This window comes from Rhincodon typus, chromosome 21, assembly GCF_021869965.1.
Source record: "Rhincodon typus isolate 14 chromosome 21, sRhiTyp1.1, whole genome shotgun sequence".
NCBI classification, from domain to species: Eukaryota; Metazoa; Chordata; class Chondrichthyes; order Orectolobiformes; family Rhincodontidae; genus Rhincodon; species Rhincodon typus.
This window is the reverse complement of record NC_063352.1, coordinates 33,777,609-33,791,549: the sequence shown is the minus strand read 5'-3', so window position 1 is coordinate 33,791,549 and position 13,941 is coordinate 33,777,609. Positions and strand designations below refer to the sequence as shown.

At 39.2% G+C, this 13,941-nt stretch overlaps 1 protein-coding gene across 2 annotated transcripts in view; it reads left to right on the top strand.

Annotated features, from left to right (window-relative positions):
- The window catches only part of LOC109927111 (netrin-3-like), a 175,588-nt gene that overhangs the window by 62,311 nt on the left and 99,336 nt on the right, over positions 1–13,941 (top strand). For both annotated transcript variants that reach the window (XM_048609797.1, XM_048609796.1), the window contains one exon: positions 10,659–10,847. In XM_048609797.1, coding sequence (XP_048465754.1) covers positions 10,659–10,847 — 189 coding nt within the window. The remainder of the gene's footprint in view (positions 1–10,658; positions 10,848–13,941) is intronic.

Here is a 13,941-nt window from a genome sequence, read left to right as displayed (position 1 = left end):
GGAAGAAAACAGAGTTAACATTTCGGGTCCGGTGACCCTTCCTCAGAACGAGGTTCTGAGGAAGGGTCACTGGACCCGAAACGTTAACTCTGTTTTTTTCCTTCGCAGATGCTGCCAGATCTGCTGTGCTTTTCCAGCAACTTTGTTTTTGTTTCTCATACGCAGGAAGTAGCCCCATAAAGAGTAACAGTGCCAGGTAATTACACTCCCACAAATAGTAAAACCAGAAAAATAGTAACCTTAATTCTATCACAACGAGTATTTAATACCACACAGAGGATAGCTCTCCCTTTGACAGTATCACATGCACTGAGAGTAACATTTTCGGAATATACCCTCTGTGACTGCTAACACACATGAAGAGTGAGATTCCCACAGTGAATTCCTTCAACATCACCATCCAAAACTTACAACCAGAAGGCCAGCACAGGAGCACCACCACCTAGAAGAACCCCTCCAACCCATATATCATTCTAACTTGAAGTTATATTATTGTTCTTTCACTATTATTGGGTCAAAATCCCAGAAATTCCTTCCTAACAGCACAAATGAGTGTTCTGAAATCACATGGTTTGTGGCAGTTCAAGTAAATGGCTCATGACCACCTTCTTGAGGACAGTTAGGATGGGCAATAAATGCTGGTCTAGCCAATGACTCCAAAATCCCATGAAAGAACATGTAAAGAAGTAACACTCTCAAGGAACAACCGTCCCACAGGGAATAACAATCTTACGGAGAGGAACACTTCCACAAAAAGTAATTCCCTTAAAGTAAACTCATCTAGTGAGTAACATTTCCAGACAGTAACACCGTCATAGAGAGCAACATACTGACAGAGTAACACCTGTGCATTAAATGTGACATGCCTTTAGTGAATAACACTCCCATAGAGTAACGTTCTAATGGGAGTAACATACAGAAAGTAACCCAATCACAGAGATCTACAAATACATTTTTAGGCAGGGGTAAAAATTAGACCTGGTCTTCATACAAGTGATTTACTTATGTTGGAGGCAGTGCAGAAAAGCTTCACTAGATTGATTCCTGTAATGGGATTGTTTACCCATGAAGAGAAGTTGAGTAAATTGGGTTTAAAAACTCTGGACTTTACCACCACAAGAAGTGATCTCATCGAAACATACAAGATTCTGAAGAAACTTAACAGGAAAGATACTGAGATGTAGTTTCCACTGGTTAAGGAATCTAAAACCCAGAAGCAGAGTCTCAGAATAAGAGTTGATTATTTATACTGAAATGAGGAGATATTTATTCACTTGAATGGCGGTAAAGCCTATTGAATTTTGTACTTCAAAAGGGTGCTCTATTATATATTATGTTCAAGTATGAAATAGACAGATTTCCAGTCTGTCAGAGAATGCAGGAAAGTAGTGAATAGGTGAGAATATGGAGTTGAGGGAGAAACCAATGATAACATCAAACAGTGGAGCAGACTCAAGGCACAGCATGGTTCATTCTCGTGTCTTCTGTTCTTATGTTTTTTCAGAGTAACACATTCATAGTAACACACTCACTGGCACTTCCCAATGTCTTTGAAGCTGATAAGACTTTTTGTTTTCATTCATGGGTTGTGAGCACCCAGCACTTATTGCCTGTCCCAAATTGTCGGTTAAGAATGTCAGTAACCTGGAACTCACTGTCTAGGAGGGTGGTGGTAATACAGACAATCCATAATTTGAAAGGAAATTGGATAGGAACTTGAGGAAAATAAGTATACAGGATTATGGTATTTAAGGGAATGGACTGACTGGAATGCTCTATAGAGAGCCAACATGTACTTGATGAGCCAAATGGTGGCTTCCTACATTGGATCATTTACAGCAGGGATTACTGATCACTGGATGGCTATAATACTGGACCTACAGGCAGCAGCAATCTCTAGTCACCCTGGTTACACTGCTTGCTGGATCACTGGGAATTAGTCATCACTGGGCAGCCTGGGAACAGCAATCACCGAATCATAGGTCAGCAACAATAACTGGATTGTCAGGCAAAAGTAATTGCTGAATCACTGGACCAGAAGGGTTAGAGGCTTAGCAAGCAGCAGCTCTTACTAAAATACTGCGAAATGGAGAGCAGTGGATCATCATGTAGTAACATTTGCTGGAAATATAAGATCTAGGAGCAAGAGTAGGCCATTCTGCCCTTCATGTCCATTCCACCATTCAAGATTATTGTGGTTGATCTTGATGCCATCTTCCCACTTTCTCCTCATACTTCTTAGTGCTTTTAAAATATAAACTTTTATTTATCTCTTTCTTGAATATATTCAGTGACTTGTCCTCCATAACCTTCTGTGGTAGAGAATTCCATAGGGTCATTACCCTTCAAGTGAAGATATTTTTCCTCATCTCAGTTTTAAATGACCTACCCCAAATCCTAAGACTGTGATCTCTCGTTCTAGATTCCATAACCATTGAAAACATCTTCCTTCCATCTAGTCTGTCCAACCCTGTCGGAATTTTATACATTTCAATCAGAACCCCTCTCATTGTCCTAAAATCTTGTGAAGATTTGTTCAATCTCTCCTCATACGACAGTTCTCCTATCCATGGTGTCAGCTTAATGAACCTCCATTGCACTCCCTCTATATTCTTTCTTAGGGAAAGTAAAACCATACGTAATATTCCAGGTGTGGTCTCACCAAGGCTCCAATTTCACAGTAAGCCATCCCTATTTCTGAACTCAAATTTTCAAATTTTATCAAAAGCATTCTGAACATCCAAATATCCTACATCCACTGGTCTCCCCTTATCTATTCCACTAGTTACATCCTCAAAAATCTCCTGCAGATTTGGTAAACCTGTCCAATCCAATTAGTGCTTTGCACTATTCTGTTATCACACTTTTATAATAGACTCTAACATTTTCGCACTACTGATGTCAGACTAACTGGTCTGAAATGCTGTTTTCTTCTCTCCCTTCCTTTTTAAATAATGGCATTGCATTCACTGCCCTCCAAACTGTAGGAACTGCTCCAGAGTCAATAGACCACCAATCCATTTAATATTTACAGGGGCACTTCCATCAGTACTCTGAGTGTAGGTTATCAGAACCTGGTGATTTGCCAGCCTTAAACTCCATTATTTTCCCTAGCTCTAATTTCTTACTAGTACTGATTTCTTTTAATTCCTCCCTCTCACTAGATCCTTGGTTCTCTAACATTTCTGGGAAGTTATTTGTGCCATTTTTGTGAAGACAGAACCAAAGTATGTGTTCTCTTCTTCTGCCATTTCTTTGTTCTCCATTATAATTTCCCCGTCTTCTAACTGTAAAGGACCTAAAAATTGTTTTATTAATCTTCTTCTCTTTACATATTTACAAGAGCTTTTGATCAGTTTTCTCTGCAAAATTTTACTCTCATACTCTATTTTCCTCATTGTTGAGTTCTAATTGGAATTAGAATAGAATCTTTCCAATCCACTGGCTTGCCCCTTTTCCTGGCAATTTTACATGTCTCCTCTTTGGATTAAATCCTATCTATAACTTCTTTTGTAATGCCATAGATGAGCCATCTTCCTCTTCTATTTTTGTGCCAGACAGGAATAAAATAATTGTTGGAACTCATGCGCACTTTCTTTAAATATCAATCATTACCTATCAACCATCAATCCTTTTAGTAAGCTTCCCTAATCCAGCCTTGCCAGTTTGCAACTAAAACCCTAATAGCTCCCTTTAATTAGATTCAGGACCCTAATTTCAGATTCATTCTTTATCTTGCTGAAGAATTTTATCATATTATGGTCGCTGTTTCCCAAAAGATCCCACACAATTAGGTTTTTATTCAATCTTTACCCATTGTGCAATATCCAGTGTGGAATAGCCTGTTCTCTGGTTAGTTCCTCGACATTTTGGTCTAAAACAAAACATCACATACACAATCCATTAAAGAAATTCTCCTCTACAATATCATTGCTAGGCAACTGGGGATGCTGCATTATGGAATAGCAATCGTTGCTGGATCACCAGCAAGAATAAGTGTGTTGGATATTTGTGTTAGTTTGCCTCACTCCCCAGAATTCAACTATCAAACCTCGATCATGAGCACCCAGCACAGATTGGTACAAGGGCTTTGACTCTACTCTGTTGGACAAATTGGCCAGCTCCTTTTAATTTCTTCCCTGCCTGTCTCAGACTCTTTCTGGAAGCTTCTCCAGCTCTGACTGCAGCTGGAATTGTTGGATTGTGTGAGCTCCAATAACAGAAATCAGGAGTCGATTAGTTCTGTCAGTATGGGTTCTGGCCCCTGTGTAGTCTACAGCCCAAAGCTGGTGCAGCAAAGCTGGATTCCAAACAAAACATCTGGATGTAATTTCTGAACAATGACCCTGAGCCCTACATTCATTCCTTACTCCATGCGTGTCTGCGCTGTTGACCCAAGCTGCGCATGCTCAGTATGTCACCGATGGAGTGTTTTCCCCAGAATGAGGAGCAGCAACATCTGTTGAACAGATTAGAATGAAAGCATTGAGTTTCAGCACAGTTCCCCTGATTGCCTTAAGGTCATGACAAGCTTGGGAAGCAATGATTGGCAGGCAGAATGACTCAGTTTCCTCGAAACAATCTCTAAATTGGTGTGCTTGAGATTGAGCAATATATTAAGTAGTTTATTAAGCAGCATATTGGGCAATATATTGAACAATATATGAAGCAGAATACTGAAAGGCATAATGAGCAGTAATGGAGTATTATATCAAGCAGTATATATAGCAGTATATTGAGTAATACACACAGCAGTATAGTGGGTAATACAAAATGGGCAGTACATTGAACAGTATATTGAACAGTATATCAAGCATTACATTGTGCGATATATTGAAAAAAATATATGGAGCAGTACATTGAGCAATGTATCAAGTGGTACTTTAAGCAATATATCAAGTATGTATCAAAGCAGTATTTTGAGCTATGTTTGAAAAGCATATTGAACAGTGTCAAAAGCAGAAATTGATGGAGAAACTTGGCAGGTCTGGCAGCATCTGTGGAGAAAAAACAGAGTTAATGTTTAGGGTCCAGTCATCTTCCTTCAGGTCAGAAAGGTCACTTGACCCAAAACGTTAACTCTGCTTGCTCTCCACCAATACTGCCAGACCTGATGAGTTTCTCTGGCAATTTCTCTTTTGTTTCTGATTCCCGGCATATGCAGTTCTCTGGATTTTGTTATGTGGAATAGTGTGTTAAGCAGTATATTGGGTGAGATATTAAGCAAAATATCATGCAATATGTCATGTGGTATATTGAGTAGTTCGTGAAAAGATACATTGATAAGACGTTTTGCACAGTGTTTCAAGCAGTATATTAGGTGGTAAACTGAACGGTATTTCAACCAATACATTGAGCAATATTTCAAGCAGTATGTGGAGAAGTATATCCGGCAATTCGCCGATGATGTATTGAACAACATAGTGAGTAGTATTTTGAGCTCCATATCAAGTGCATAATAAGCAGTATATTGGGCAGTATATTGAGTTGTGTAAGGAGTCATATATTGAGAAGCATATTTAATGATAAATGGAGCAACAGATTCAGCGATATATTGAGTGGTATACTGTGCTGCATATGAACAACATATTGATCAGTATATTGAGCAGTTTGTACATTTGTGTATGTAATTACTTTGACCACCAAACCATTTCCACCCAAGTTTCTGAGTTCACAGGTTCAAGTCCAGAGGTTTTACTATTCCATCAGAAAGGATTCTGTTTTGAGTTTGGGAGATTATTAATCTCTGGGTTGAAGACTGTCGACTTTTATTTTGTTCCTGACAGTTTAAGATTTGAAAGTTCCTTTAAACTTGGAAGTTATTTTATCTCTTGGCTTTCCTTTCTGAAGAAGGACTTACCTGCTCAAAACCGGCAATGGCTCCATTACAGTATCTAGAGAATCTTTAATCACTCGAATTTCCTTTGCTGAGAATAGCTGTCCTGTTGAAATGGGCACTTTTTTTTAATAGCATCCTGGATCTCTGAATCAGGGCAATTTCTTCTTTGTGGTATTCTCCTACAAAGTCTGTATTACATCATTATAGTGAGCTGTGTTTAAGATGCCCTTCAGAATTAACCCTTTCAGATCCTTACACCCTTACACAACCTGTATTAAGCCATATATTGAGCTGGACACTGAATTGTATATTTATCGGTATGTCAAGCAGAATATTGAGCAGTGTAACAAGCAATACATCAAGCAGTACTGTGCATCAACCAAATATTAAGCGATATATTGAGCAGTATGTTCAGCAGCAATTTATTGTATGTTATAATCAACCAATTTAGTCAGCAGAAATATTGCACAGTTTATCAAGCTGTTTTTGAGCAGTAAACTGTGCAACACAATTAACAGTATATCTAATACCTTGAGCAATATATCAGAGAGTAAATTGAATCATATATTAATCAGTACATTGCTTAGTATATTGAGCACTATGTTGAACACTACATGTGGCAGAAGGAACCTAAATGCTTTCTTAACTTCAAAGGGCTCCGCCTATGATTTTCTTAAAGGCAACTTTTCAATTTATGGGGGTTTCATTTTGAATTTTGGCATTCCTTTTTCATTCTCACCATCTTCTTTATTAGGCGATGTACTTACAAGGCAATGATACCTTCTGCATTAATGAAGTTCTTCTGTCTTCAAAAAGAAAATGCAGCTCAAATATCAACAATTTCAAGATTTTTACCCCAGTTTCCCCTTTCTTCTTGTTAAAGTGAGTGCTGAGAAATAGGTGAGGATACTGACTTGCAAAGTTCTATCTGAGCAACAAGGGGAATGTGCACAAATTAATTCAGAAGCACCAAACTAACCATCAGATAACAAATGGTTTAATTCACAATACTTCACATTTCAGTGACATTTGCCAAGTTACTGCACCTCCTCACATGATCATCCATGCTTTAATGAGACAATAGTTTGGAACCCCTCAACATCAAATCATCCGAGTTTTGTTGAAGTTACATACCACTTTATAGAGCTGGCTAGTTCACTAACTGAATGCGTCAATGCCATACTTTGTACAATAGACATTGAAAATCTGTACATAAATATAGAAACAGGTGAGGATGTAGCATATACGAGGGAGAGTGGGAAGAGAGGGTCCTTGAAAGATTTTGCAGGCTGCTTGTGCATTACTCCAGATATTTAGATGATGTATGGTATATTTGGAGTCTCAGGTGCAAAATTAGAAGAATTAATCAATATTTTCAATGGTGATCACTCCTTCATTAAAAATAAAGGCCACAACAAACAAGAAAAGCAATCATTTGCCAGAAACTACAGTTTTCAGATTGCACAAGAAAACAACTATCTTATGCAAGCAACAATTATTGTTTCAAAATTACCAACACACACTTCTACACAAAAAAAGCCATCATCTTAAACACCTGAAGATATTTCTAGAAACTATCATTTGGGATTTGATTGTCTACATGCCAAACAGGGGACAGTTGTTGCCCTGGATGTGTGGTGTATGTCCTGAATTTTTCTAATTTTTCTAGCCCCACCCACAAACCCTATCATAAATTATCCAGGTTATCTAAAAGTAGTAGCCATTTCTTACCTCCTCTCAAAACAGTCCCCTTTCAAAGTGATTGACACTAGGAGCAGCAGGACCAGCCAGAGTTACTGCTCTTGCTCCTCCAATCATAGATTTTCTCTCTCCTGCCCTTACCACTCTTCCAAATCAGAGATTTTGTCTCTTGAGGTGCAGTAAGTGTGGGGGAGAAGGCATCAATGATTGGAGGAGCTGGAGCAACACCAGACAGACAGCATCTATGATTGGAGGTGTTGCTCCCCACAGATTCTGTTTCTTCTTTGTATAAAGTTGTTTTATTTCTGATTTGTTACCTTCTTCATTAACTTTTCATAGACTTTTTTGGATCTTTTGAGTGCAAATTAATATTCGGTCCCTGTGTATTTTGAACATTGTTATTGATATAACCTATATATAGTGTAGTCTCAAGTAATGATGTCTTTTAGGTGCAATATTTGAAAATATTTCACTGTCCAAAACTTGCTCTAATGAATTAAAAATTAAATACAAGGATGCATTGGGAGCATAGTCCAAAGTTGCAGTATAAATATTTCTCGACATACCTGACAATGCATTATAATCCAATAAATAATATATTGGCTACCCAATTCTTTGCCTGATATATTATGCACAGAGATATATTACATTGTCATTTAATTTTAACATATGCTATATATATTATTATTTAAATAATATAGAAAAAGAATTGCGCTTAACCTCGGTATAGAACACCACTTTGAAATAATAATTCAGGACAAACGTAATCATCATTTGACCAATATCTGATTTGAAAGACAACCACTCTGACAATGCTGCCTTCCATCAGTACTGCCCCTCCAATAATGCAGTACTCCTTCAACATTATACCTCTGACTGTCATCTCCCCTGCACTATCCCTCTCAATAACTTTTAAAAAGACGTTTGAATTCTTGTGATTAACTGAAATAATCATATGGCGAGATTTCAGTTTTAATGATGTTTACTGCAAACTAAAAGCAACACTATGTTGGCACTACTTAGTTGGCGATTTATTCTCTAACCTGCAGAAAATATCCCCCATTTAACTCTTAATGCAACCAGAGAGCCCCTTCCACTTATACTTTATTCTGTCCCTTAAATGGACTCTTTGTTCCCCAGGGACCAGCTGAAAGCAGTTCTAAGTTTCTGATAGTTTGCATACTTGAAATTGGGATCTTCAATCTGTGCACGCGTTCTCACACCCATCCTCCATGGTGAACAATAGAGATTGGCTGTCTCTATCTTACTGCCCTCTCTACCCAGATTCTTGCGGGTTAAGCTGTCTGTAAATTTCAGGGAGATTATGTATCCCCACACTAAATTGGCTTTCTGTGGTCTGTTCCCCACTTAAAGTCTATTTCCATGGCAACATGAATCACATGGGCCTCGTATTTAGGTGGAAGTGTTGATTAATTACCTTCCAATCTTGGAATCAAATTTTCGGTTTAAAGTATAATCACTTCTAAACTCCAACATTCCTAACACCTTCTTGTGTGACATGAAGATCAACAGTCTACCTGCAGTCATCATAACTGCCCTATCACTGTCTGCACTTGTGAACATCTAGTACCTTTGCAGTAAAACAATCTGTGCATCATTGCCCCAAAATAACAAACATTGCCGCTCAGTGCAGAGTTCCTTTCAGATGAGTCCTCTATCAAACAGTTCACCCTCAGTGGTTCAGCAGAATTCAGAGCAAAACACAAGATTTCCTTCATGATTGTATTTTACTTCAAATTAAACAGGTAGGTATAAAACATGACACACACAAATTTTGCATTTATAGACACATAGTACAGTGTTCCCTTGGTAGTGAACCTCCTGACAGAGCAGTACTTTCTCACTACCCTTGACGTGCGATGTCCACCCTACACTGCTCCTTCTGATAGCACAATACACCCTCAGCACAGAGCAAGCCCTAGTGCAATGAGTTTTCAGTACTGTCTCTCCACTAGTGCAGTGCTCATTCACTACTGATTTGAATATGTCAGCCTAGATTATGTGTTTAAGTCACTGCAGTACAACTTGAATTCACAACTTCTTGCCACAGGCAAGAGTGCTGCACATTGGGCTGCACTGACACCAATGACACATAACCATTTACATACTACATCTGATAAAAGCCGCCTAAGGACACTGGTTATTTTTGTGTGTTGTATGCTGCAGGCTCTTGCTCACAATGCACATGATCCAACACCTGCAGAATCAGATGGAATTTATTTACTGGTATTAATTAAAATCTAAATATTTACATCCTAATTAAAAGTATTTAAAACCGGCTAATCACAGGATCATACAGCATGGAAACCAGTCCATGATGATTATAATCCCAAACTAAACTAATCTCACCTGCCTGGACTTAGCCCATATCCCTCTAAACCTTTCCTATTCATAAACTTAACCAAATGTCTTTTAAATGTTGTAACTATGCCTGCATCCACCACTTCCTCTGGCAGTTCATTCTATACACAAACCACTCTGTGTAAAAAAGTTACCCCTCATGTACTTTTTAAATATTTCTCCTCTCACCTTAAAAATATGCCCTCTAGTTTTGAACTCCCCCACCCTAGGGAAAAAGAATCCTTCTTTTCTGTCATTCTTATCTATGCCCCTCATGATTTTATAAACCTCTATAAGGTCACCCCTCAACCTCCTATGCTCCAGTGAAAAAGTCCCAGTCTTTCGAATCAATTTTTATATCTCAAGTACTCCGTTCCCTGCACCATCCTGGTAATCTTTTCAGGAACCGTCTCCAGTTTAATTACATCGTTCCTAATTTATCACATTAAGGTTTTGGTATCTTGCTGTGTGTAAATGTGCTGCCCATGTTTCCTCCGATTCCAGCAATGATTTTACTTTAGTGTTACATTGACTGTAGTCTGCTTTGAAACATCATGAGATTAGGAATGGTAATTGCGGATTCCTAATATTTCTTTTGTTAAAGACATTGGGAGTAATTTTTTGTGATATCAGATTGCTGCCTGTTTTCCAACTTTGTTGATGTATATTGTCTTGTTCTACGAGTTTGGTCAAAGTCTAAATCACACTGCGTTGCCTCGATGTGATTTTAACACAAGTCTTACTCTGTTTTCTTTAGCTTGTAGCTGCAATCTACATGCCCGGAGGTGCCGATTCAACATGGAGCTGTACAAACTCTCTGGACGAAAGAGTGGAGGTGTTTGTTTAAATTGTCGGCACAACACTGCAGGTCGACATTGCCATTACTGCAAGGAAGGATTTTATCGAGACCTCACCAAAGTCATTACTCACCGAAAGGCATGCAGAGGTTTGTGGGACTTCCCAGCGTCCAGAATGCTTTTATGTGGACATGCACGTATGGGAATGGATAATGATGAATACAGAGATAAGAGGAACTCGAATACATTGACAGACAGATTAACACATAGACAGACAGACACATACACAAACAGAATTAGATTGATAGATTAACTTTCAGTCTGCAATGTGTATTGACTCATTTAATGCTGGCAATGTGCTTTTAAGAAATCACACAATGTAATGTTCATGTTTGGTTTCTGGACAAAGCTCTGCAGCAAACAGGTAAGAAGGCTGAGTTTGGGGACGATGTTCTCCTACTGATGAAGATGTCAGAATATTGTACATTATGCAATGTGTGTCTCGCTTCTTTGGTGCTGGCTGTAAACAGGCTGGAAAAGATTATTTTGTGACAATATGGGCCAGTATTTTGCAGGCTACGTAAGGAAAGGGGCAAAGTCATTTGAAGTTTTTAAGCCCATGTTCAGCCCCATGTTATAAATTAACACTAAATCATGTAAAGTAAAATTCAATATTAGTTACATCCCGGCATCCCTCCAGCTCACTTCTGAAAAGCGTATATTCAAATATTGGGTTGAACTGCCTAAATTTACCAGGCCTGGATTATTTTTCACCATTAAATTGTCTCACACCCTATTCCAAATTATGTTAATCATAACACAAGACAATCCTAAGAAAACAGGAGCACAGTACAGATACTGACTGGGGAGCAATTAGTTCCTACTTGTTAATCATTGTGAGTAAAGTTAGAAACAAAGTATAATTAAGAAAATAAATTATTGCTTCTATGTTATTGATCAACAATCTAGAGCGACATAATATAAACATTTCACAATAATCCAATTAGACACAGAAGGCATTTTACTCAGAGGGAAGCTCAGTTAGCAAGGTTAGGTTTACAGTTTATATTCAACATCATTGTTCTCCTGAACATTTAAATTAAAGAAAGTCAGTGTACCCTGTGTGAGAGGGACCTTTACTTGTTTTGAAACATTGTTTCCTTTCTATGTTCACTGTCTACATTTGATTTAATAAACACGGTCCTGTTATCCTGTGCTGTTGCTCTAAGGCAGCGCAATATCCCTGATAAATGTAATGTCTGTTCAACTAAACACTGAGCATTTTTTAATCCTACAACTTTTGATTTCTCTGTTCTCCATTGCTTCAAAACTTCTTTAACCTTCTGTCATTTTCTGAAAAGTTCTCATCCATCTCTTGGAACCATTTTGAAAAGTTGCCATTGGTGTCAATAATAGCTTTGTTTTTACTAAGTCAAAATCACTCAAATGGGGGGAATCATGAGTAATCAATAAATGTCACTAACTTTCTCACACAGATTTTTTTATGTTCTTCAGTAATTAGACTAGCTTATTTTGGGTTGTCTAAAACCCTATGTGGCCTCGCAAAATAGTGGCCCATAATGTCACAGAATAGTCTTTTCTGGTCTGCTTGTAGCCAGCACCAAAGAAGCAGAGACGTACACTGAAACATGTGCAGTATCCTGACATTTTCATCAGTGGCTGAGTATCATCTCCAACTTTCTGAGTCTTCTTACCTGTTTGCTACAGAGCTTTGACCAGAAACCAAACCTGAACATTATATTCTGTGTGATTTCTTAAAACCAATACGAACATCAAATCTGAGTCAAGTTTGATAAGGTCAATGACAAAGTGTATATAGACATTTCTTTCCCTTACATTTGTGACCAGGGTATGAGCAGCCCAGCAAGGGCCCTAATATCACATTGATTTCCAAGGTTCTTTTTTGATGAACATATTAAGCAAGACCCATGTCACCTTGGCATGTGGTAGTTTATAAGCATCAGAATGCTCAGACTGCAATTGGGTACAGATCAGTCCTGATGGGGAATGTCCGATAATGCTTGGATGTGCCTGTGAGAAGCTTTGAAATGTTCAAAAGAAGCTTTTAGTTACAACTTTCAGATAGAATGTGCTGCTAGAGGAGGTGGTAGAAGCAGATACAATAGCAATGTTTAAGAAGCATCTTGACAGATACACGAATAGGCAGGGAAACAGAAGGCATCATGTTGCCTGTGCAGGCTGGGTGGGCTGAAGGGCCTGATCCTGCGCTGTACTGTTCTTTGTTCTTTGTTTAATGCAATCACTCATATGGACTAGTATGCTGTTTTTCTACAGTAAGAGAAATGCAAGTAAGAAGAATAAGCAATGAAATGGATCTCAGAATTATATATTTTCTGGACTGTACTGGACTACCAATAAACACCACTGACAAGTAAATTTTACATTAGATTCCAACATGAAATTCAATCGCACGTGTGTGTTATTCTATATACATATGTATAGTCCCTTAACTGCTCAATTAGATTCCAGCTGTAGTACACAGTCAGGCATTATTTACTCCACATTTAAAAGCCTCTGAACCCTTTGCTTATTTTTTCATTCCTGAGTATCTATTTTTCCATAAACTGTTTGGTTCCGGCAAGATGGCAGCAGGGTAAGTCACTCCATTTGGATCTCCACTCTGCTTGCCAGTTCTCTTTCTCTTTCTTTCTTTGTCCTTCCTTTGTTTTCTCCTTTCTTCTCTCTCCCTCTGTAGTAATTCTATCCCTCCCCCAACCCTTTTTAACTAACTATCTAAGGAGTTGGGAAAGAACTGGGTCGCAACAGGGAACCATGTGGCAGGAGCTGAACGCGCGGGTTGTGTCGTGCAGCGACAGCAGATCGAACGTGGGCCGATGAGAGTGGGCCAGGGTGAGGCAGTGGCAGCAAGATCAGGCCAGTGAGGCAGCTCAGTGTGGGACTCTAGCGGAGGCCTGGCGAGGGCTGGAAAGCCCAGAGTGGGACCCTGGCAGAGGCATGGCGAGGGCTGGAAAGCCCAGAGTGGGACTCTAGCGGAGGCATGGCGAGGGCTGGAAAGCCCAGAGTGGGACCCTGGCAGAGGCATGGCGAGGGCTGGAAAGCCCAGAGTGGGATTCTGGTGGAGGCCTGGCGAGGGCTGGAAAGCCCAGAGTGGGATTCTGGTGGACGCTTGGCGAGGGCTGGAAAGCCCAGAGTGGGGCTCTAGCGGAGACCTGGCGAGGGCTGGAAAGCCCAGAGTGGGAC